At 47.0% G+C, this 26,172-nt stretch overlaps 2 protein-coding genes across 6 annotated transcripts in view; both read right to left on the reverse strand.

Moving 5' to 3' along the window:
* Positions 1-26,172, reverse strand: part of LOC116957737 (sodium/potassium-transporting ATPase subunit beta-1-interacting protein 3-like) — a 175,723-nt gene that overhangs the window by 70,374 nt on the left and 79,177 nt on the right. The window lies entirely within an intron of this gene.
* LOC142929981 (uncharacterized) lies at positions 1,897-25,689 on the reverse strand. The gene is made up of 3 exons (XM_076071965.1): positions 25,674-25,689; positions 2,575-4,079; positions 1,897-2,533 (listed from the first exon to the last, which is right to left on the reverse strand). The coding sequence occupies exons 1-2, from the start codon at positions 25,687-25,689 to the stop codon at positions 2,662-2,664; spliced, it is 1,434 nt and encodes a 477-aa protein (XP_075928080.1). The 3' UTR covers positions 1,897-2,533; positions 2,575-2,661.

Here is a 26,172-nt window from a genome sequence, read left to right on the forward strand (position 1 = left end):
CTGGAGGCGGGGGGTGGGCTGTCGGAACTTGAGCGGCCCGTTCCCACTACTCATCCATCGCGGAATTGTTCGTTGGATCGGTGCAGGCGCCTGCCCCCCCCTCCCCTAGCCCCCTCGCGCAGCCCTCGCCTGTGATGTCGCCGGAATCTGAGGACCCCGGCGGCGGCGGCCTCCTCCCAAAGGGCACCCGCCTCTTTGTTTCCTTCTCATCATCGTGTGGATAACGCGCGCGGAGTGCAGCAGGGGAGCTCGCGCTGGGGATGAGGCGGTGAGCGCAGCCTCCAACACCGACGGCTCTCAACTCCCTCCGGCAGTCGCATTCAAAGCGGTGCCCCTGTGGGGCGATCAAAGGCGCGAGAGCTGCCCCGGGCCAGCCCGTTTATTTAAATGTACTGCAATAATCGGCAAAGGCCAACGAGCATTCCTTATATCCCTTCGAGATCTCGCTCGCAAAATAGACTGATCTTTGTTGCAGCCTTCTCACCAGGAGAGAGAGAGAGAGAGGTCAGCGTCAGCTCGCTACCGCTGGGATCCGTCCTCGTTAGATGATTAAACTCATTTGGAAGCGAAGATCTGGAAGGTAAAATCTGGAAGCGAAGATCTGGAAGCTGTCTTGGTCTCGTACGTGGAGCCACCCCCCGAGGCATCTTGGTGTCTCCGTAAACTCGGGATAAAAAAATAGGACGTCTCGTCCACCGCACCACGATGTCTTCATGCACACCGATTCGAACAACATTCGTTCGTCGTCAACGTCATCGGCCGCGATCGATCCGCTGCTGGATGGAAGCCTCTTCCCCCCCGTGCCGACATCGCATATTCGTGCATAATTATTCATAACAAAGGTTTGTTATTTTTTTTTGGGGGGGGGGGTGGAGGGGTTAGATTTGCGCTCATATAAATGTGTCGTTAACCCACCACAACCACCACCCGACACAGTAAACTAGTAATTAGTAACGTGCCAATTAGCTACCAATCAGGACACCGGCGTGTTGGAGAGTAAACCCACAAGCGTTCACAATTTGAGTATGGCGACGTTTTTATTTTATTTGCTGCTCTTTCAATTGTTCACGCTTGCTCAGGCTTGTTCACGCTTGTTCAGGCTTGTTCACGCTTGCTCAGGCTTGTTCACGCTTGTTCACGCTTGTTCGCGCTTGTTCACGCTTGTTCAGGCTTGTTCACGCTTGTTCACGCTTGCTCAGGCGTGTTCACGCTTGTTCACGCTTGTTCACGCTTGTTCACACTTGTTCACGCTTGTTCACGCTTGCTCCGGCTTGTTCACGCTTGTTCACACTTGTTCACGCTTGCTCAGGCTTGTTCAGGCTTGTTCAGGCTTGTTCACGCTTGTTCAGGCTTGTTCACGCTTGTTCACGCTTGTTCACACTTGTTCACGCTTGATCACACTTGTTCACGCTTGTTCACGTTTGTTCACGCTTGCTCCGGCTTGTTCACGCTTGTTCAGGCTTGTTCAGGCTTGTTCAGGCTTGTTCACGCTTGTTCACGCTTGCTCACGCTTGTTCACGCTTGCTCACACTTGTTCACGCTTGTTCACGCTTGTTCACGCTTGTTCACACTTTTTCACGCTTGTTCACGCTTGTTCACGCTTGCTCCGGCTTGTTCACGCTTGTTTACAATTGTTCACGCTTGTTCACGCTTGTTCAGGCTTGTTCACGCTTGTTCACGCTTGTTCACGCTTGCTCAGGCTTGTTCACGCTTGTTAACGCTTGTTCACGCTTTTTGCACGCTTGCTCAGGCTTGTTCACACTTGTTCACGCTTGCTCAGGCTTGTTCACACTTGTTCACGCTTGCTCAGGCTTGTTCACGCTTGCTCAGGCTTGTTCACGCTTGTTCACGCTTGTTCACGCTTGCTCAGGCTTGTTCACGCTTGTTTACACTTGTTCACGCTTATTCACGCTTGTTCACGCTTGTTCACGCTTGCTCAGGCTTGTTCACACTTGTTCACGCTTGTTCACGCTTGCTCAGGGTTGTTCACACTTGTTCACGCTTGTTCACGCTTGCTCAGGCTGGTTCACGCTTGTTCACACTTGTTCACGCTTGCTCAGGCTGGTTCACGCTTGTTCACACTTGTTCACGCTGTCGCCCATGACGGCAAGACTCCCCGGGACGTTCGGCAGTCATTCCCAAGCTGTCCAGTCGACTTTGGAGGTCCCCCACCCCCCCCAAACCATCGTCCTCCCTTTTCTCACGGATCTTATCACAATTACCTCGCTCGATAAAAAAATACTCAACACATTGGTGAATTGGGATGCCTTAAAAAGTATATAATGGGGGATATCTCATGTTCTGTGTGGAAGTGCCACTGCCTGAAACGTCGCCTATATTTACCTTTAAAATGTCAGACAACGCATTTTTAAATACTCATCTGTTGAGGTTTGTTGTTGTTTTTATTTGTGCTTGTGCACAGCTGCAGTACCACCAAATAATGTGCTCAATTCAAGAATCGCGTCACACTATAATACGGGTCACAACTTTGACAACAGTACTGTTTGTTGCTGGTCGCTAGACGGTTTAGGGTCTTTGGGCCCTGTGCTTGTTTCGAGAGGAAACCACAAGGACCCAGAGCGCAGTGTCAATGTCGAGGGATACCCTGGATATTGATTTCTTTCAGTGAGCTCGGCGCACCGAGGGAATGGTAACCTCCATCTAGCAGAGAAGAGGATCATAACCTCTATCTAGCGAGCATGGAATAAGATAGAAACCTCTATCTAGCGAGCATGGAAGAAGATGATAACCTCTATCTAGCGAGCATAGAAGAGGGTGATAACCTCTATCTAGCGAGCATAGAAGAGGGTGATAACCTCTATCTAGCGAGCATAGAAGAGGGTGATAACCTCTATCTAGCGAGCATAGAAGGTGATAACCTCTATCTAGCGAGCATAGAAGAGGGTGATAACCTCTATCTAGCGAGCATAGAAGGTGATAACCTCGATCTAGCAAGCATAGAAGAGGATGATAACCTCTATCTAGCGAGCATGGAAGAGGGTGATAACCTCTATCTAGCGAGCATAGAAGAAGATGATAACCTCTATCTAGCGAGCATAGAAGAAGGTGATAACCTCTATCTAGCGAGCATAGAAGGTGATAACCTCTATCTAGCAAGCATAGAAGAAGGTGATAACCTCTATCTAGCGAGCATAGAAGGTGATAACCTCTATCTAGCAAGCATAGAAGAAGGTGATAACCTCTATCTAGCGAGCATAGAAGAAGGTGATAACCTCTATCTAGCGAGCATAGAAGAGGATCATAACCTCTATCTAGCGAGCATGGAAGATGGTGATAACCTCTATCTAGCGAGCATGGAAGAGGATGATAACCTCTATCTAGCGAGCAGAGAAGAAGGTGATAACCTCTATCTAGCGAGCATATAAGAGGATCATAACCTCTATCTAGCGAGCATGGAAGATGGTGATAACCTCTATCTAGCGAGCATGGAAGAGGATGATAACCTCTATCTAGCGAGCATAGAAGGTGATAACCTCTATCTAGCAAGCATAGAAGCAGGTGATAACCTCTATCTAGCGAGCATAGAAGGTGATAACCTCTATCTAGCAAGCATAGAAGAAGGTGATAACCTCTATCTAGCGAGCATATAAGGTGATAACCTATATCTAGCGAGCATAGAAGAAGGTGATAACCTCTATCTAGCGAGCATAGAAGAGGATGATAACCTATATCTAGCGAGCATAGAAGGTGATAACCTCTATCTAGCGAGCATGGAAGATGGTGATAACCTCTATCTAGCGAGCATGGAAGAGGATGATAACCTCTATCTAGCAAGCATAGAAGAAGGTGATAACCTCTATCTAGCGAGCATAGAAGAAGGTGATAACCTCTATCTAGCGAGCATAAAAGGTGATAACCTCTATCTAGCAAGCATAGAAGAGGATGATAACCTCTCTCTAGCGAGCATAGAAGAAGATGATAACCTCTATCTAGCGAGCATAGAAGAAGGTGATAACCTCTATCTAGCGAGCATAGAAGAAGGTGATAACCTCTATCTAGCGAGCATAGAAGGTGATAACCTCGATCTAGCAAGCATAGAAGAGGATGATAACCTCTATCTAGCGAGCATGGAAGAGGGTGATAACCTCTATCTAACGAGCATGGAAGAGGATGATAACCTCTATCTAACGAGCATGGAAGATGGTGATAACCTCTATCTAGCGAGCATAGAAGAAGGTGATAACCTCTATCTAGCGAGGATAGAAGAGGATGATAACCTCTATCTAGCGAGCATGGAAGATGGTGATAACATCTATCTAGCGAGCATGGAAGAGGATGATAACCTCTATCTAGCGAGCATAGAAGGTGATAACCTCTATCTAGCAAGCATAGAAGCAGGTGATAACCTCTATCTAGCGAGCATGGAAGAAGATGATAACCTCTATCTAGCGACCATAGAAGAAGGTGATAACCTCTATCTAGCGAGCATAGAAGAAGGTGATAACCTCTATCTAGCGAGCATAGAAGAGGATGATAACCTCTATCTAGCGAGCATAGAAGGTGATAACCTCTATCTAGCGAGCATGGAAGATGGTGATAACCTCTATCTAGCGAGCATGGAAGAGGATGATAACCTCTATCTAGCAAGCATAGAAGAAGGTGATAACCTCTATCTAGCGAGCATAGAAGAAGGTGATAACCTCGATCTAGCAAGCATAGAAGAGGATGATAACCTCTATCTAGCGAGCATGGAAGAAGGTGATAACCTCTATCTAGCGAGCATGGAAGAGGGTGATAACCTCTATCTAGCGAGCATAGAAGAGGATGATAACCTCTATCTAGCGAGCATAGAAGAAGGTGATAACCTCTATCTAGCGAGCATAGAAGGTGATAACCTCTATTTAGCGAGCATGGAAGAAGGTGATAACCTCTATCTAGCGAGCATTGAAGAGGGTGATAACCTCTATCTAGCGAGCATAGAAGAAGGTGATAACCTCTATCTAGCGAGCATGGAAGAGGGTGATAACCTCTATCTAACGAGCATTGAAGAAGGTGATAACCTCTATCTAGCGAGCATGGAAGAGGATGATAACCTCTATCTAGCGAGCATGGAAGAGGATGATAACCTCTATCTAGCGAGCATAGAAGAAGGTGATAACCTCTATCTAGCGAGCATGGAAGAGGGTGATAACCTCTATCTAGCGAGCATGGAAGGTGATAACCTCTATCTAGCGAGCATAGAAGAAGGTGATAACCTCTATCTAGCGAGCATGGAAGAGGGTGATAACCTCTATCTAGCGAGCATAGAAGGTGATAACTTCTATCTAACGAGCATAGAAGATGGTGATAACCTCTATCTAGCGAGCATAGAAGAAGGTGATAACCTCTATCTAGCGAGCATAGAAGAGGATGATAACCTCTATCTAGCGAACATAGAAGGTGATAACCTCTATCTAGCGAGCATAGAAGAAGGTGATAACCTCTATCTAGCGAGCATGGAAGAGGGTGATAACCTCTATCTAACGAGCATGGAAGAGGATGATAACCTCTATCTAGCGAGCATAGAAGGTGATAACCTCTATCTAGCGAGCATAGAAGAAGGTGATAACCTCTATCTAGCGAGCATGGAAGGTGATAACCTCTATCTAGCGAGCATAGAAGAAGGTGATAACCTCTATCTAGCGAGCATGGAAGAGGGTGATAACCTCTATCTAGAGAGCATAGAAGGTGATAACTTCTATCTAACGAGCATAGAAGATGGTGATAACCTCTATTTAGCGAGCATAGAAGAAGGTGATAACCTCTATCTAGCGAGCATGGAAGAGGGTGATAACCTCTATCTAGCGAGCATAGAAGAGGGTGATAACCTCTATCTAACGAGCATGGAAGAGGATGATAACCTCTATCTAGCGAGCATGGAAGAGGGTGATAACCTCTATCTAACGAGCATGGAAGAGGATGATAACCTCTATCTAGCGAGCATGGAAGAGGGTGATAACCTCTATCTAGCGAGCATGGAAGAGGGTGATAACCTCGATCTAACGAGCATGGAAGAGGATGATAACCTCTATCTAGCGAGCATGGAAGAGGGTGATAACCTCTATCTAGCGAGCATGGAAGAGGGTGATAACCTCTATCTAACGAGCATAGAAGAGGGTGATAACCTCTATCTAGCGAGCATGGAAGAGGGTGATAACCTCTATCTAACGAGCATGGAAGCGGATGATAACCTCTATCTAGCGAGCATGGAAGAGGGTGATAACCTCTATCTAGCGAGCATAGAAGAGGGTGATAACCTCTATCTAACGAGCATGGAAGAGGATGATAACCTCTATCTAGCGAGCATGGAAGAGGGTGATAACCTCTATCTAACGAGCATGGAAGAGGATGATAACCTCTATCTAGCGAGCATGGAAGAGGGTGATAACCTCTATCTAGCGAGCATGGAAGAGGGTGATAACCTCTATCTAACGAGCATGGAAGAGGATGATAACCTCTATCTAGCGAGCATGGAAGAGGGTGATAACCTCTATCTAGTGAGCATGGAAGAGGGTGATAACCTCTATCTAACGAGCATAGAAGAGGGTGATAACCTCTATCTAGCGAGCATGGAAGAGGGTGATAACCTCTATCTAACGAGCATGGAAGAGGATGATAACCTCTATCTAGCGAGCATGGAAGAGGGTGATAACCTCTATCTAGCGAGCATAGAAGAGGATGATAACCTCTATCTAGCGAGCATGGAAGAGGGTGATAACCTCTATCTAGCGAGCATGGAAGAGGGTGATAACCTCTATCTAACGAGCATGGAAGAGGATGATAACCTCTATCTAGCGAGCATGGAAGAGGGTGATAACCTCTATCTAGCGAGCATGGAAGAGGGTGATAACCTCTATCTAACGAGCATAGAAGAGGGTGATAACCTCTATCTAGCGAGCATGGAAGAGGGTGATAACCTCTATCTAACGAGCATGGAAGAGGATGATAACCTCTATCTAGCGAGCATGGAAGAGGGTGATAACCTCTATCTAGCGAGCATGGAAGAGGGTGATAACCTCTATCTAACGAGCATGGAAGAGGATGATAACCTCTATCTAGCGAGCATAGAAGAAGGTGATAACCTCTATCTAGCGAGCATAGAAGAAGGTGATAACCTCTATCTAGCGAGCATAGAAGAGGATGATAACCTCTATCTAGCGAGCATAGAAGGTGATAACCTCTATCTAGCGAGCATAGAAGAAGGTGATAACCTCTATCTAGCGAGCATGGAAGAGGGTGATAACCTCTATCTAGCGAGCATAGAAGAGGGTGATAACCTCTATCTAACGAGCATGGAAGAGGATGATAACCTCTATCTAGCGAGCATGGAAGAGGGTGATAACCTCTATCTAACGAGCATGGAAGAGGATGATAACCTCTATCTAGCGAGCATGGAAGAGGGTGATAACCTCTATCTAGCGAGCATGGAAGATGGTGATAACCTCTATCTAACGAGCATGGAAGAGGATGATAACCTCTATCTAGCGAGCATGGAAGAGGGTGATAACCTCTATCTAGCGAGCATGGAAGAGGGTGATAACCTCTATCTAACGAGCATAGAAGAGGGTGATAACCTCTATCTAGCGAGCATGGAACAGGGTGATAACCTCTATCTAACGAGCATGGAAGAGGGTGATAACCTCTATCTAGCGAGCATGGAAGAGGGTGATAACCTCTATCTAGCGAGCATGGAAGAGGGTGATAACCTCTATCTAGCGAGCACAGAAGAGGATGATAACCTCTATCTAACGAGCATGGAAGAGGGTGATAACCTCTATCTAACGAGCATGGAAGAGGATGATAACCTCTATCTAGCGAGCATGGAAGAGGATGATAACCTCTATCTAGCGAGCACAGAAGAGGGTGATAACCTCTATCTAACGAGCATGGAAGAGGGTGATAACCTCTATCTAGCGAGCATGGAAGAGGGTGATAACCTCTATCTAACGAGCATGGAAGAGGGTGATAACCTCTATCTAGCGAGCATAGAAGAGGGTGATAACCTCTATCTAACGAGCATGGAAGAGGGTGATAACCTCTATCTAGCGAGCATGGAAGAGGATGATAACCTCTATCTAGCGAGCATGGAAGAGGGTGATAACCTCTATCTAACGAGCATGGAAGAGGGTGATAACCTCTATCTAGCGAGCATAGAAGAGGGTGATAACCTCTATCTAACGAGCATGGAAGAGGATGATAACCTCTATCTAGCGAGCATGGAAGAGGATGATAACCTCTATCTAGCGAGCACAGAAGAGGGTGATAACCTCTATCTAGCGAGCATGGAAGAGGGTGATAACCTCTATCTAACGAGCATGGAAGAGGGTGATAACCTCTATCTAGCGAGCATGGAAGAGGGTGATAACCTCTATCTAACGAGCATGGAAGAGGGTGATAACCTCTATCTAGCGAGCATAGACGAGGGTGATAACCTCTATCTAACGAGCATGGAAGAGGGTGATAACCTCTATCTAGCGAGCATGGAAGAGGGTGATAACCTCTATCTAGCGAGCATGGAAGAGGGTGATAACCTCTATCTAGCGAGCACAGAAGAGGATGATAACCTCTATCTAGCGAGCATGGAAGAGGATGATAACCTCTATCTAACGAGCATGGAAGAGGATGATAACCTCTATCTAGCGAGCATGGAAGAGGATGATAACCTCTATCTAGCGAGCACAGAAGAGGGTGATAACCTCTATCTAACGAGCATAGAAGAGGATGATAACCTCTATCTAACGAGCATGGAAGAGGATGATAACCTCTTTCTAGCGAGCATAGAAGAGGATGATAACCTCTATCTAGCGAGCATGGAAGAGGATGATAACCTCTATCTAACGAGCATGGAAGAGGGTGATAACCTCTATCTAGCGAGCATGGAAGAGGGTGATAACCTCTATCTAGCGAGCACAGAAGAGGGTGATAACCTCTATCTAGCGAGCATGGAAGAGGATGATAACCTCTATCTAACGAGCATGGAAGAGGGTGATAACCTCTATCTAGCGAGCATGGAAGAGGGTGATAACCTCTATCTAGCGAGCACAGAAGAGGGTGATAACCTCTATCTAACGAGCATGGAAGAGGATGATAACCTCTATCTAACGAGCATGGAAGAGGATGATAACCTCTTTCTAGCGAGCACGGAAGAGGGTGATAACCTCTATCTAGCGAGCATGGAAGAGGGTGATAACCTCTATCTAGCGAGCACAGAAGAGGATGATAACCTCTATCTAGCGAGCATGGAAGAGGATGATAACCTCTATCTAACGAGCATGGAAGAGGATGATAACCTCTATCTAGCGAGCATGGAAGAGGATGATAACCTCTATCTAGCGAGCACAGAAGAGGGTGATAACCTCTATCTAACGAGCATGGAAGAGGATGATAACCTCTATCTAACGAGCATGGAAGAGGATGATAACCTCTTTCTAGCGAGCATAGAAGAGGATGATAACCTCTATCTAGCGAGCATAGAAGAGGGTGATAACCTCTATCTAGCGAGCATGGAACAGGGTGATAACCTCTATCTAACGAGCATGGAAGAGGGTGATAACCTCTATCTAGCGAGCATGGAAGAGGGTGATAACCTCTATCTAGCGAGCATGGAAGAGGGTGATAACCTCTATCTAGCGAGCACAGAAGAGGATGATAACCTCTATCTAACGAGCATGGAAGAGGGTGATAACCTCTATCTAACGAGCATGGAAGAGGATGATAACCTCTATCTAGCGAGCATGGAAGAGGATGATAACCTCTATCTAGCGAGCACAGAAGAGGGTGATAACCTCTATCTAACGAGCATGGAAGAGGGTGATAACCTCTATCTAGCGAGCATGGAAGAGGGTGATAACCTCTATCTAACGAGCATGGAAGAGGGTGATAACCTCTATCTAGCGAGCATAGAAGAGGGTGATAACCTCTATCTAACGAGCATGGAAGAGGGTGATAACCTCTATCTAGCGAGCATGGAAGAGGATGATAACCTCTATCTAGCGAGCATGGAAGAGGGTGATAACCTCTATCTAACGAGCATGGAAGAGGGTGATAACCTCTATCTAGCGAGCATAGAAGAGGGTGATAACCTCTATCTAACGAGCATGGAAGAGGATGATAACCTCTATCTAGCGAGCATGGAAGAGGATGATAACCTCTATCTAGCGAGCACAGAAGAGGGTGATAACCTCTATCTAGCGAGCATGGAAGAGGGTGATAACCTCTATCTAACGAGCATGGAAGAGGGTGATAACCTCTATCTAGCGAGCATGGAAGAGGGTGATAACCTCTATCTAACGAGCATGGAAGAGGGTGATAACCTCTATCTAGCGAGCATAGACGAGGGTGATAACCTCTATCTAACGAGCATGGAAGAGGGTGATAACCTCTATCTAGCGAGCATGGAAGAGGGTGATAACCTCTATCTAGCGAGCATGGAAGAGGGTGATAACCTCTATCTAGCGAGCACAGAAGAGGATGATAACCTCTATCTAGCGAGCATGGAAGAGGATGATAACCTCTATCTAACGAGCATGGAAGAGGATGATAACCTCTATCTAGCGAGCATGGAAGAGGATGATAACCTCTATCTAGCGAGCACAGAAGAGGGTGATAACCTCTATCTAACGAGCATAGAAGAGGATGATAACCTCTATCTAACGAGCATGGAAGAGGATGATAACCTCTTTCTAGCGAGCATAGAAGAGGATGATAACCTCTATCTAGCGAGCATGGAAGAGGATGATAACCTCTATCTAACGAGCATGGAAGAGGGTGATAACCTCTATCTAGCGAGCATGGAAGAGGGTGATAACCTCTATCTAGCGAGCACAGAAGAGGGTGATAACCTCTATCTAGCGAGCATGGAAGAGGATGATAACCTCTATCTAACGAGCATGGAAGAGGGTGATAACCTCTATCTAGCGAGCATGGAAGAGGGTGATAACCTCTATCTAGCGAGCACAGAAGAGGGTGATAACCTCTATCTAACGAGCATGGAAGAGGATGATAACCTCTATCTAACGAGCATGGAAGAGGATGATAACCTCTTTCTAGCGAGCACGGAAGAGGGTGATAACCTCTATCTAGCGAGCATGGAAGAGGGTGATAACCTCTATCTAGCGAGCACAGAAGAGGATGATAACCTCTATCTAGCGAGCATGGAAGAGGATGATAACCTCTATCTAACGAGCATGGAAGAGGATGATAACCTCTATCTAGCGAGCATGGAAGAGGATGATAACCTCTATCTAGCGAGCACAGAAGAGGGTGATAACCTCTATCTAACGAGCATGGAAGAGGATGATAACCTCTATCTAACGAGCATGGAAGAGGATGATAACCTCTTTCTAGCGAGCATAGAAGAGGATGATAACCTCTATCTAGCGAGCATGGAAGAGGATGATAACCTCTATCTAACGAGCATGGAAGAGGGTGATAACCTCTATCTAGCGAGCATGGAAGAGGGTGATAACCTCTATCTAGCGAGCACAGAAGAGGGTGATAACCTCTATCTAACGAGCATGGAAGAGGATGATAACCTCTATCTAACGAGCATGGAAGAGGATGATAACCTCTTTCTAGCGAGCACGGAAGAGGATGATAACCTCTATCTAGCGAGCATGGAAGAGGGTGATAACCTCTATCTAGCGAGCATGGAAGAGGGTGATAACCTCTATCTAGCGAGCATGGAAGAGGGTGATAACCTCTATCTAACGAGCATGGAAGAGGGTGATAACCTCTATCTAGCGAGCATAGAAGAGGGTGATAACCTCTATCTAACGAGCATGGAAGAGGGTGATAACCTCTATCTAGCGAGCATGGAAGAGGGTGATAACCTCTATCTAGCGAGCATGGAAGAGGGTGATAACCTCTATCTAGCGAGCACAGAAGAGGATGATAACCTCTATCTAGCGAGCATGGAAGAGGATGATAACCTCTATCTAACGAGCATGGAAGAGGATGATAACCTCTATCTAGCGAGCATGGAAGAGGATGATAACCTCTATCTAGCGAGCACAGAATAGGGTGATAACCTCTATCTAACGAGCATGGAAGAGGGTGATAACCTCTATCTAACGAGCATAGAAGAGGGTGATAACCTCTATCTAGCGAGCATGGAAGAGGGTGATAACCTCTATCTAACGAGCATGGAAGAGGATGATAACCTCTATCTAGCGAGCATGGAAGAGGGTGATAACCTCTATCTAGCGAGCATAGAAGAGGATGATAACCTCTATCTAGCGAGCATGGAAGAGGGTGATAACCTCTATCTAACGAGCATGGAAGAGGGTGATAACCTCTATCTAGCGAGCATAGAAGAGGGTGATAACCTCTATCTAACGAGCATGGAAGAGGGTGATAACCTCTATCTAGCGAGCATGGAAGAGGGTGATAACCTCTATCTAACGAGCATGGAAGAGGGTGATAACCTCTATCTAGCGAGCATGGAAGAGGGTGATAACCTCTATCTAACGAGCATGGAAGAGGGTGATAACCTCTATCTAGCGAGCATAGACGAGGGTGATAACCTCTATCTAACGAGCATGGAAGAGGGTGATAACCTCTATCTAGCGAGCATGGAAGAGGGTGATAACCTCTATCTAGCGAGCATGGAAGAGGGTGATAACCTCTATCTAGCGAGCACAGAAGAGGATGATAACCTCTATCTAGCGAGCATGGAAGAGGATGATAACCTCTATCTAACGAGCATGGAAGAGGATGATAACCTCTATCTAGCGAGCATGGAAGAGGATGATAACCTCTATCTAGCGAGCACAGAAGAGGGTGATAACCTCTATCTAACGAGCATAGAAGAGGATGATAACCTCTATCTAACGAGCATGGAAGAGGATGATAACCTCTTTCTAGCGAGCATAGAAGAGGATGATAACCTCTATCTAGCGAGCATGGAAGAGGATGATAACCTCTATCTAACGAGCATGGAAGAGGGTGATAACCTCTATCTAGCGAGCATGGAAGAGGGTGATAACCTCTATCTAGCGAGCACAGAAGAGGGTGATAACCTCTATCTAGCGAGCATGGAAGAGGATGATAACCTCTATCTAACGAGCATGGAAGAGGGTGATAACCTCTATCTAGCGAGCATGGAAGAGGGTGATAACCTCTATCTAGCGAGCACAGAAGAGGGTGATAACCTCTATCTAACGAGCATGGAAGAGGATGATAACCTCTATCTAACGAGCATGGAAGAGGATGATAACCTCTTTCTAGCGAGCACGGAAGAGGGTGATAACCTCTATCTAGCGAGCATGGAAGAGGGTGATAACCTCTATCTAGCGAGCACAGAAGAGGATGATAACCTCTATCTAGCGAGCATGGAAGAGGATGATAACCTCTATCTAACGAGCATGGAAGAGGATGATAACCTCTATCTAGCGAGCATGGAAGAGGATGATAACCTCTATCTAGCGAGCACAGAAGAGGGTGATAACCTCTATCTAACGAGCATGGAAGAGGATGATAACCTCTATCTAACGAGCATGGAAGAGGATGATAACCTCTTTCTAGCGAGCATAGAAGAGGATGATAACCTCTATCTAGCGAGCATGGAAGAGGATGATAACCTCTATCTAACGAGCATGGAAGAGGGTGATAACCTCTATCTAGCGAGCATGGAAGAGGGTGATAACCTCTATCTAGCGAGCACAGAAGAGGGTGATAACCTCTATCTAACGAGCATGGAAGAGGATGATAACCTCTATCTAACGAGCATGGAAGAGGATGATAACCTCTTTCTAGCGAGCACGGAAGAGGATGATAACCTCTATCTAGCGAGCATGGAAGAGGGTGATAACCTCTATCTAGCGAGCATGGAAGAGGGTGATAACCTCTATCTAACGAGCATGGAAGAGGGTGATAACCTCTATCTAGCGAGCATAGAAGAGGGTGATAACCTCTATCTAACGAGCATGGAAGAGGGTGATAACCTCTATCTAGCGAGCATGGAAGAGGGTGATAACCTCTATCTAACGAGCATGGAAGAGGGTGATAACCTCTATCTAGCGAGCATGGAAGAGGGTGATAACCTCTATCTAACGAGCATGGAAGAGGGTGATAACCTCTATCTAGCGAGCATAGACGAGGGTGATAACCTCTATCTAACGAGCATGGAAGAGGGTGATAACCTCTATCTAGCGAGCATGGAAGAGGGTGATAACCTCTATCTAGCGAGCATGGAAGAGGGTGATAACCTCTATCTAGCGAGCACAGAAGAGGATGATAACCTCTATCTAGCGAGCATGGAAGAGGATGATAACCTCTATCTAACGAGCATGGAAGAGGATGATAACCTCTATCTAGCGAGCATGGAAGAGGATGATAACCTCTATCTAGCGAGCACAGAAGAGGGTGATAACCTCTATCTAACGAGCATAGAAGAGGATGATAACCTCTATCTAACGAGCATGGAAGAGGATGATAACCTCTTTCTAGCGAGCATAGAAGAGGATGATAACCTCTATCTAGCGAGCATGGAAGAGGATGATAACCTCTATCTAACGAGCATGGAAGAGGGTGATAACCTCTATCTAGCGAGCATGGAAGAGGGTGATAACCTCTATCTAGCGAGCACAGAAGAGGGTGATAACCTCTATCTAGCGAGCATGGAAGAGGATGATAACCTCTATCTAACGAGCATGGAAGAGGGTGATAACCTCTATCTAGCGAGCATGGAAGAGGGTGATAACCTCTATCTAGCGAGCACAGAAGAGGGTGATAACCTCTATCTAACGAGCATGGAAGAGGATGATAACCTCTATCTAACGAGCATGGAAGAGGATGATAACCTCTTTCTAGCGAGCACGGAAGAGGGTGATAACCTCTATCTAGCGAGCATGGAAGAGGGTGATAACCTCTATCTAGCGAGCACAGAAGAGGATGATAACCTCTATCTAGCGAGCATGGAAGAGGATGATAACCTCTATCTAACGAGCATGGAAGAGGATGATAACCTCTATCTAGCGAGCATGGAAGAGGATGATAACCTCTATCTAGCGAGCACAGAAGAGGGTGATAACCTCTATCTAACGAGCATGGAAGAGGATGATAACCTCTATCTAACGAGCATGGAAGAGGATGATAACCTCTTTCTAGCGAGCATAGAAGAGGATGATAACCTCTATCTAGCGAGCATGGAAGAGGATGATAACCTCTATCTAACGAGCATGGAAGAGGGTGATAACCTCTATCTAGCGAGCATGGAAGAGGGTGATAACCTCTATCTAGCGAGCACAGAAGAGGGTGATAACCTCTATCTAACGAGCATGGAAGAGGATGATAACCTCTATCTAACGAGCATGGAAGAGGATGATAACCTCTTTCTAGCGAGCACGGAAGAGGATGATAACCTCTATCTAGCGAGCATGGAAGAGGGTGATAACCTCTATCTAGCGAGCATGGAAGAGGGTGATAACCTCTATCTAGCGAGCATGGAAGAGGGTGATAACCTCTATCTAACGAGCATGGAAGAGGGTGATAACCTCTATCTAGCGAGCATAGAAGAGGGTGATAACCTCTATCTAACGAGCATGGAAGAGGGTGATAACCTCTATCTAGCGAGCATGGAAGAGGGTGATAACCTCTATCTAGCGAGCATGGAAGAGGGTGATAACCTCTATCTAGCGAGCACAGAAGAGGATGATAACCTCTATCTAGCGAGCATGGAAGAGGATGATAACCTCTATCTAACGAGCATGGAAGAGGATGATAACCTCTATCTAGCGAGCATGGAAGAGGATGATAACCTCTATCTAGCGAGCACAGAAGAGGGTGATAACCTCTATCTAACGAGCATGGAAGAGGGTGATAACCTCTATCTAACGAGCATAGAAGAGGGTGATAACCTCTATCTAGCGAGCATGGAAGAGGGTGATAACCTCTATCTAACGAGCATGGAAGAGGATGATAACCTCTATCTAGCGAGCATGGAAGAGGGTGATAACCTCTATCTAGCGAGCATAGAAGAGGATGATAACCTCTATCTAGCGAGCATGGAAGAGGGTGATAACCTCTATCTAACGAGCATGGAAGAGGGTGATAACCTCTATCTAGCGAGCATAGAAGAGGGTGATAACCTCTATCTAACGAGCATGGAAGAGGGTGATAACCTCTATCTAGCGAGCATGGAAGAGGGTGATAACCTCTATCTAACGAGCATGGAAGAGGGTGATAACCTCTATCTAGCGAGCATGGAAGAGGGTGATAACCTCTATCTAACGAGCATGGAAGAGGGTGATAACCTCTATCTAGCGAGCATAGACGAGGGTGATAACCTCTATCTAACGAGCATGGAAGAGGGTGATAACCTCTATCTAGCGAGCATGGAAGAGGGTGATAACCTCTATCTAGCGAGCATGGAAGAGGGTGATAACCTCTATCTAGCGAGCACAGAAGAGGATGATAACCTCTATCTAGCGAGCATGGAAGAGGATGATAACCTCTATCTAACGAGCATGGAAGAGGATGATAACCTCTATCTAGCGAGCATGGAAGAGGGTGATAACCTCTATCTAGCGAGCACAGAAGAGGGTGATAACCTCTATCTAGCGAGCATGGAAGAGGATGATAACCTCTATCTAACGAGCATGGAAGAGGGTGATAACCTCTATCTAGCGAGCATGGAAGAGGGTGATAACCTCTATCTAGCGAGCACAGAAGAGGGTGATAACCTCTATCTAACGAGCATGGAAGAGGATGATAACCTCTATCTAACGAGCATGGAAGAGGATGATAACCTCTTTCTAGCGAGCACGGAAGAGGGTGATAACCTCTATCTAGCGAGCATGGAAGAGGGTGATAACCTCTATCTAGCGAGCACAGAAGAGGATGATAACCTCTATCTAGCGAGCATGGAAGAGGATGATAACCTCTATCTAACGAGCATGGAAGAGGATGATAACCTCTATCTAGCGAGCATGGAAGAGGATGATAACCTCTATCTAGCGAGCACAGAAGAGGGTGATAACCTCTATCTAACGAGCATGGAAGAGGATGATAACCTCTATCTAACGAGCATGGAAGAGGATGATAACCTCTTTCTAGCGAGCATAGAAGAGGATGATAACCTCTATCTAGCGAGCATGGAAGAGGATGATAACCTCTATCTAACGAGCATGGAAGAGGGTGATAACCTCTATCTAGCGAGCATGGAAGAGGATGATAACCTCTATCTAGCGAGCACAGAAGAGGGTGATAACCTCTATCTAACGAGCATGGAAGAGGATGATAACCTCTATCTAACGAGCATGGAAGAGGATGATAACCTCTTTCTAGCGAGCACGGAAGAGGATGATAACCTCTATCTAGCGAGCATGGAAGAGGGTGATAACCTCTATCTAGCGAGCATGGAAGAGGGTGATAACCTCTATCTAGCGAGCATGGAAGAGGGTGATAACCTCTATCTAACGAGCATGGAAGAGGGTGATAACCTCTATCTAGCGAGCATAGAAGAGGGTGATAACCTCTATCTAACGAGCATGGAAGAGGGTGATAACCTCTATCTAGCGAGCATGGAAGAGGGTGATAACCTCTATCTAGCGAGCATGGAAGAGGGTGATAACCTCTATCTAGCGAGCACAGAAGAGGATGATAACCTCTATCTAGCGAGCATGGAAGAGGATGATAACCTCTATCTAACGAGCATGGAAGAGGATGATAACCTCTATCTAGCGAGCATGGAAGAGGATGATAACCTCTATCTAGCGAGCACAGAAGAGGGTGATAACCTCTATCTAACGAGCATGGAAGAGGGTGATAACCTCTATCTAACGAGCATAGAAGAGGGTGATAACCTCTATCTAGCGAGCATGGAAGAGGGTGATAACCTCTATCTAACGAGCATGGAAGAGGATGATAACCTCTATCTAGCGAGCATGGAAGAGGGTGATAACCTCTATCTAGCGAGCATAGAAGAGGATGATAACCTCTATCTAGCGAGCATGGAAGAGGGTGATAACCTCTATCTAACGAGCATGGAAGAGGGTGATAACCTCTATCTAGCGAGCATAGAAGAGGGTGATAACCTCTATCTAACGAGCATGGAAGAGGGTGATAACCTCTATCTAGCGAGCATGGAAGAGGGTGATAACCTCTATCTAACGAGCATGGAAGAGGGTGATAACCTCTATCTAGCGAGCATGGAAGAGGGTGATAACCTCTATCTAACGAGCATGGAAGAGGGTGATAACCTCTATCTAGCGAGCATAGACGAGGGTGATAACCTCTATCTAACGAGCATGGAAGAGGGTGATAACCTCTATCTAGCGAGCATGGAAGAGGGTGATAACCTCTATCTAGCGAGCATGGAAGAGGGTGATAACCTCTATCTAGCGAGCACAGAAGAGGATGATAACCTCTATCTAGCGAGCATGGAAGAGGATGATAACCTCTATCTAACGAGCATGGAAGAGGATGATAACCTCTATCTAGCGAGCATGGAAGAGGATGATAACCTCTATCTAGCGAGCACAGAAGAGGGTGATAACCTCTATCTAACGAGCATAGAAGAGGATGATAACCTCTATCTAACGAGCATGGAAGAGGATGATAACCTCTTTCTAGCGAGCATAGAAGAGGATGATAACCTCTATCTAGCGAGCATGGAAGAGGATGATAACCTCTATCTAACGAGCATGGAAGAGGGTGATAACCTCTATCTAGCGAGCATGGAAGAGGGTGATAACCTCTATCTAGCGAGCACAGAAGAGGGTGATAACCTCTATCTAGCGAGCATGGAAGAGGATGATAACCTCTATCTAACGAGCATGGAAGAGGGTGATAACCTCTATCTAGCGAGCATGGAAGAGGGTGATAACCTCTATCTAGCGAGCACAGAAGAGGGTGATAACCTCTATCTAACGAGCATGGAAGAGGATGATAACCTCTATCTAACGAGCATGGAAGAGGATGATAACCTCTTTCTAGCGAGCACGGAAGAGGGTGATAACCTCTATCTAGCGAGCATGGAAGAGGGTGATAACCTCTATCTAGCGAGCACAGAAGAGGATGATAACCTCTATCTAGCGAGCATGGAAGAGGATGATAACCTCTATCTAACGAGCATGGAAGAGGATGATAACCTCTATCTAGCGAGCATGGAAGAGGATGATAACCTCTATCTAGCGAGCACAGAAGAGGGTGATAACCTCTATCTAACGAGCATGGAAGAGGATGATAACCTCTATCTAACGAGCATGGAAGAGGATGATAACCTCTTTCTAGCGAGCATAGAAGAGGATGATAACCTCTATCTAGCGAGCATGGAAGAGGATGATAACCTCTATCTAACGAGCATGGAAGAGGGTGATAACCTCTATCTAGCGAGCATGGAAGAGGGTGATAACCTCTATCTAGCGAGCACAGAAGAGGGTGATAACCTCTATCTAACGAGCATGGAAGAGGATGATAACCTCTATCTAACGAGCATGGAAGAGGATGATAACCTCTTTCTAGCGAGCACGGAAGAGGATGATAACCTCTATCTAGCGAGCATGGAAGAGGGTGATAACCTCTATCTAGCGAGCATGGAAGAGGGTGATAACCTCTATCTAGCGAGCATGGAAGAGGGTGATAACCTCTATCTAGCGAGCATAGAAGAGGGTGATAACCTCTATCTAGCGAGCACAGAAGAGGATGATAACCTCTATGTAGCGAGCACAGAAGAGGGTGATAACCTCTATCTAGCGAGCATGGAAGAGGGTGATAACCTCTATCTAGCGAGCATAGAAGAGGGTGATAACCTCTATCTAGCGAGCACAGAAGAGGATGATAACCTCTATCTAGCGAGCATAGAAGGTGATAACCTCTATTTAGCGAGCATGGAAGAAGGTGATAACCTCTATCTAGCGAGCATAGAAGAAGGTGATAACCTCTATCTAGCGAGCATGGAAGAGGGTGATAACCTCTATCTAGCGAGCATGGAAGAGGGTGATAACCTCTATCTAGCGAGCATAGAAGAGGGTGATAACCTCTATCTAGCGAGCACAGAAGAGGATGATAACCTCTATCTAGCGAGCATAGAAGGTGATAACCTCTATTTAGCGAGCATGGAAGAAGGTGATAACCTCTATCTAGCGAGCGTTGAAGAGGGTGATAACCTCTATCTAGCGAGCATAGAAGAAGGTGATAACCTCTATCTAGCGAGCATGGAAGAGGGTGATAACCTCTATCTAGCGAGCATGGAAGAGGGTGATAACCTCTATCTAGCGAGCATAGAAGAGGGTGATAACCTCTATCTAGCGAGCACAGAAGAGGATGATAACCTCTATCTAGCGAGCATAGAAGGTGATAACCTCTATTTAGCGAGCATGGAAGAAGGTGATAACCTCTATCTAGCGAGCGTTGAAGAGGGTGATAACCTCTATCTAGCGAGCATAGAAGAAGGTGATAACCTCTTTCTAGCGAGCATGGAAGAGGGTGATAACCTCTATCTAGCGAGCATGGAAGAGGGTGATAACCTCTATCTAGCGAGCATGGAAGAGGGTGATAACCTCTATCTAGCGAGCATGGAAGAGGGTGATAACCTCTATCTAGCGAGCATAGAAGAGGGTGATAACCTCTATCTAGCGAGTATGGAAGAGGGTGATAACCTCTATCTAGCGAGCATAGAAGGTGATAACCTCTATTTAGCGAGCATGGAAGAAGGTGATAACCTCTATCTAGCGAGCGTTGAAGAGGGTGATAACCTCTATCTAGCGAGCATAGAAGAGGGTGATAACCTCTATCTAGCGAGCATGGAAGAGGGTGATAACCTCTATCTAGCGAGCACAGAAGAGGATGATAACCTCTATCTAGCGAGCATGGAAGGCGTTCCAGTGCAGCATGACAGAACGGTTCATTCTGGGCCACCCGTTCCTTCGTATTTTTTACAATCATTGTATTCCATAAAAAAAATAGTTTGGAGCAGTAATTTCACTACCAAGGGCTCTTAGTGAGATTATAATTTAATCGCATTCTAATTAATCAAAGCATTTGCTCGAGCACGCTTAATATTCCTTAAGCAGGAGATTAGCGCTGGATATATTCCCATTTGAAAATAAGATTTGTACCTTTGATGCTTACCTTGTATGGATAGTCCAATGTTAATGTGCCATGCTATTGAGGGACTACTGCTGTGTGGTGTTATCTTGAAGTGGTCTGCCCAAACTTGATCAATCGGACTCATATAATTGATTAATTTAAAATATATTTAGTGACTTTCTTACCATTTTCTCTATTTTGCACTCCTATTGTGTGTGTTGCATTGTTTCTCGTGGTAACTTGCTGACCCGTACATGCTGTACAGCCGTGAAAAAAGAGCTTCATAGCTCATCGGATTCCTTCTGCAGTCTAAATAAAGATTCCGATTCTCATTGTATAATACCTCCAAATCAACAACAACAACAACAAAATCAACGTCATATCCAACGCGGCCATCTGGGAAAATGTATCTCTGAAATGCCACGGGGTGGTGGCAGCGGAAGGTGAATGCTGAACGACGCGTGCCCGGCGTAGTCGCGTCAGATGCCTGTCAGCTGCCCGTTTGATGCCGAATTGTGGAATATGTAACCGAGCGAGAGGTGATGATCTGTTGCTCAGCGGAGAGCGAGCGGAGGGGGGCTGCCGGCGTGGGAAAGACGAAGACAAAACGGCCGCTTCGATAGCTCAGAGCTCGTTTTTTTTTTTTTACGTAGAGCTCACATCCATCACAATCGTGGCATGCCTCCCACTTGGTAAGCTTCTATAAGCAGCTATTCTCCACGTCCGAGATTCTTTAAAAAAAAAGAAATAATCCCTCGCACAACCGGAGCCATCGTTGCAGCAATTTCGCCAGATGGAACATTGTATGATACGCCTCGTTTTTTTTTAGTTCGTAGTTGGTGCTCTTAAAAGCGTCCGGATGGCTTGAGCCCAGCCAGATTGCCTGAACGCAGGGGACCTCGCAGATGTAATGGCACTAATAGACTTGAGTCATTATAATGACGTGCGTGGGCCTTGGAAAGCGCAACCCAAGCTTCGTGTGCTTCTTGCCTCGTGGAGTTCGACGAGAGAAGACGATTTTTTAAAGAATCTCGGCCCATCTCACACTCTCCCCGTTTCTCCATCCTCTCTGTCTCTCTCCTCTCGTTCTGTAAATGTTTCGTCGTGACAACGCACCCTCATGCCATCCACAACAGCCGCCAACCCATAATAATGTCGAATGAACTTCTGCAGGCAAATTATCGGTATTTTCATATTTCGGTTTTAAAAAAAAAATGTGTTTGTTTTTTTGTTTGTTTGTTTAGCCAGTGATTTGTACAGTACAGTACTGCAATTGTGTAATGTTGGTGTGAAGCTGCTGCTGCTGCCGCTTTCTCTGTCGCTTGCTCCTGGGGGTCTGAGCGAATGACAGGTTTCATTCGCGCAGAGGTTGTCCCGGGTTAATTATATTCAATAAAATAAATACTCGAGCAAGGATTCACAGTGCCAAAAAAAAAATCAGCACCAACCATTGCGTTTGCCACCTGTTAACTTGCAAACGGATTAACAAATAAGCTCACCCCTAATTGCACAAAGCCGGCACACCGCACACACCACGCGCTACCGCGCAGAGAGGCGAATCCAATCAAGCTTCGTGTTGTTAATTTCTCCACCGCGGGACCGCCGGCTAATTTGATAGAAGCTGCACTGTGAACCGATTCTGACACTTTCCACGAATCACGAGAGAGAGAGAAAGATAAAGCCATGGGACAGAAAAGTGACCGCAGGCTGGAAACAAATAAAAGTGATTTCTAAAGACAGCATCAATTTGAGATGGTGACCATAGGATTGGCAACTCCACAGTGCATTGCACGTCACGTGACATCGCCATGCAGCCCACAAGATTTACGCGGCCAAACAAACCCTAGATATTGAGAGGTACAGCCAACGTTCGCCTCCAAAATACATTATTGATGTTGCCTGGTGTATTCTAAACTTGCTTAAAGTTTAAGACCTTTCGCCTGCGACCAAATCACTTTAAACGCGCCCAATCTTCTCAAAGAGAAATAAGCAAAGCGGAGCTGAACCTCGGAGAGGACTTGGACGGCAGATCGATGAAACCAGGAGACGTGGACTTGGGGCTGCATGGTGGCCAAGGCGGTGGCAATGGAGCCACAGACGCTTGTTGCCATCCGTGGGGAGCTTTGGGTGAGTCACGGAACCTCGTGCTGAGGTTTCTACCACGAACCGCGTTGCGCTTTCCTCACACACGAAGCCAAAAGCTCGTTCGTGGAATTGGATGAAAAGGTCGCGGTGTGTAGTTTAATGCGTCGTAGGCTTTCGCGACCAATGTTGTCAATGAGAGGGTTGCTTTGGGTTAGATCGCGTACATATAAACGCATCGCTAAACAGCCTCGTGAGGCTGGTGGTAATCACAAGCGAAACGTCACTGCACCCGAATTGTCAATGTTGTGGGTTTACTCTCCAACACGCCGGTGTACGTAACAAACCTTAATAATTGGCTGTGCCGGGTGGTGACAGGTTGGACAATACATTCATATTCACGCGGAGCCAAACTCAAAAAGAGTCGTCAGAATCGGCGAAGCCTCCGCGGAACAAACAAGCGTAAACATAATAATTATCACCACCATCACAGTTTAATGGTTGTTGTGGTTACCATCCCTTGCACATTAAGGCAGATCCACAACCAAGGCGTATTTCCCTGCATCGCGCCTGAAACGAATGCAACAGCCCTAATCAAATGCCACCACCGCATTCATCGCCCCGTGAAAGCGTATTAATTAGCAGCATAATTCACGACGTCTTAAACAGTCCGCAGGACAAATCTTGGATTAGGCGACCAATTGAGCATTTTTAAAATGCCCGTCTTGAAATGCACAATGACTTAAACGGGGTTTAGTAACTCATTCTGGGCATTACACATTCGATTTTTGCATCTCCCTCACATCAATCAACATTCGTCAGCCTCATACACTCCGAGCTAATGAAATATCCAAGCAAACAGCAATCGAGAGAATTGACCGTTTGCCGTTCGTCGGATTGCGACATCCAAATCCCCCCCCCCACTCGCCCCCCCCCCCCCTCGTCGGGGGAAGAGGGCAGAGCTGACCAGCTCATTCATCTAAAAATCCTCAAAGGAAACGATGTAAATTTCAATCGGGCGAGCTGGGCCCTGTTTATTTCTGAGTGGCGGTACGATTAATTTGCAAGAACAATGTGGCAGCGCGGCTTTTGCTCTGATTTGATAATGACAAAGTGTGCTGTGATAATGCAGAATAACTTTCAGTAATGCCCTGGAGCCAGCAAACACAGCAGAGGGCGATAAACCAGCACAACGAAGCAAAGCTAATCACCGAGGCATTCTAATTGATGAATGCGGTGGTGGTGATGTGTGCGTGTGGGTGGGGTGGGGGGATATTAAAAACACACACCCATAAGCTCTCCCCACCCTCAATCTATCTAAGCCTGCAATTCCCACTTTTTTTCCCCCTCCGTGCAAAAAAACAATATCCGCTAATTAATTCCAAGCCAAACACAGCCACCACAACGGCAACAACGCCACAGGTGTTCTGCCGATGACGTTGCGTTGTCAATGGGCCCGAGAAGCGCGTTGGCAGCGTGTCCCGAGGCAAATCTCAGCGGCGGCGGTCCGCGCGTTGGCCCCGAGTGTCGCTTCGGTGTCGGAGGAGCGCTCAACGGCGCTCGAAGCGTCGGACACAACGAGGTAACCGTCGAACGCGACCAGGTAACCGCGCACGGCCAGTTACGGCACACGGCCAGGCCTGGTCGCAGGCAGGGCAGCTCGCTGCTGGGGTCTGATGCCGTGCGACTTACAACAGCAGCAGCAACAGCAGCAACAGCGGCAGCGGCGGCGGCGGCGTCGGCGGCAGAGGCGTCGACGCTCGTTTGAGCCCCGCGTGCAGCAAACGACGCCCAGGGGCGCGTCGCCTCACGCTGGCCACGTGGCGAGCCAAGATTGACAAAAGCGGGGGCCCAACTCTACGCGTCCACCGCCCCCCGCAGTTGATTGGTTGCGTGAAAACCCCAACGAAAACGTTTTCTCGAGAGCGTAAAAAACAAAGAGACGGGGGAAGAGAAGGCATCTACCGATATCCGCAATTGTAAAACGCGTGCCGACACAATTGGGGGCATGACAAGGGCTGTTTAAAATAGCTCGAGCACGCTGCATTAAAAAAACAACAACAACAACAACAACGTATAGCTGAATGCGTACCGTGCGGCGCAATAATTACCAATGGGAACGTTCACGACGCGCATCCCGAAACAGCTGGGACGCGCGCCGCGCGCTCAGACGACGCGCGCCCTCGGCTCCGGATGGAAGTGACCGGGCGCCCCACAAGGCCTCGCCCTGAATGAAGCTGGCGCCAAAGGCGATTTGGCGCCGTGCAAAAATCTGCCGCTGTCATCACGAATGCGGGACGAATGTCGCCACGCGAACGAGCCGATGCCGGAGTCCCAAGGTTGTAATTTATCCCGTTGTTGCACGCAGTTCTCTGTCGCCTCTTCATGCACGCTCCCAAAACAAGCCACCCTTATGAAACCATATATATATACCTATACATGATAAGCGAATGTGTACACATGTTTGAAGAAGTGAAACAATCGATGTTGGTGATCTACTTGGGGGGGGGGGGAGGGGGTGGGGGAGATGAGGACCCAAGGCCAGTTTGGATATCGCTCACCGCTGGCGTGAGCCATGACCGGTCCGACTCCTTAGGAATTCTCACCCAACCCTTCGTATGTTCGACATGAGTGCACGACGCCACAACTTCTCTACTTGAAGCACATGAGACAATGTGTTATTACGCATTTGGGGAGAAAACACCTTCGTGTAAATGACATCGCGAGATGAAACATCAGTTTCTACCGTAGGCGGCCCTGTGACTTCTTCACCAGGTGCCGTAACTACAAAAAACAATTCTACCCCCCCCCCCCCCCACGGAAGGTAGCCGTGTACTCGGTGCGTCATCTCCTTCCCACCACACCTCGCGCTCTCTGCTCCAGCAGCCGAGGCCTCCTGTCGAAGCCCCATCTCGACCTTGGCTCGGTGGGAGGTCGCCCATTCTTCTCTGCTGCTCCCACGGTCTAGAATTCCCTTTCCCCCCAGGGCCGTCCGTGCTGTCGAATCCCTGCCCCTGTGCAAGTCCAGAGCAAGCCCTTCCTCTTCTCTTCTGCCTATAC

This window comes from Petromyzon marinus, chromosome 3, assembly GCF_048934315.1.
Source record: "Petromyzon marinus isolate PM22_M1 ecotype Great Lakes invasive population chromosome 3, UKy_Petmar_22M1.pri1.0, whole genome shotgun sequence".
Taxonomy (NCBI): domain Eukaryota; kingdom Metazoa; phylum Chordata; class Hyperoartia; order Petromyzontiformes; family Petromyzontidae; genus Petromyzon; species Petromyzon marinus.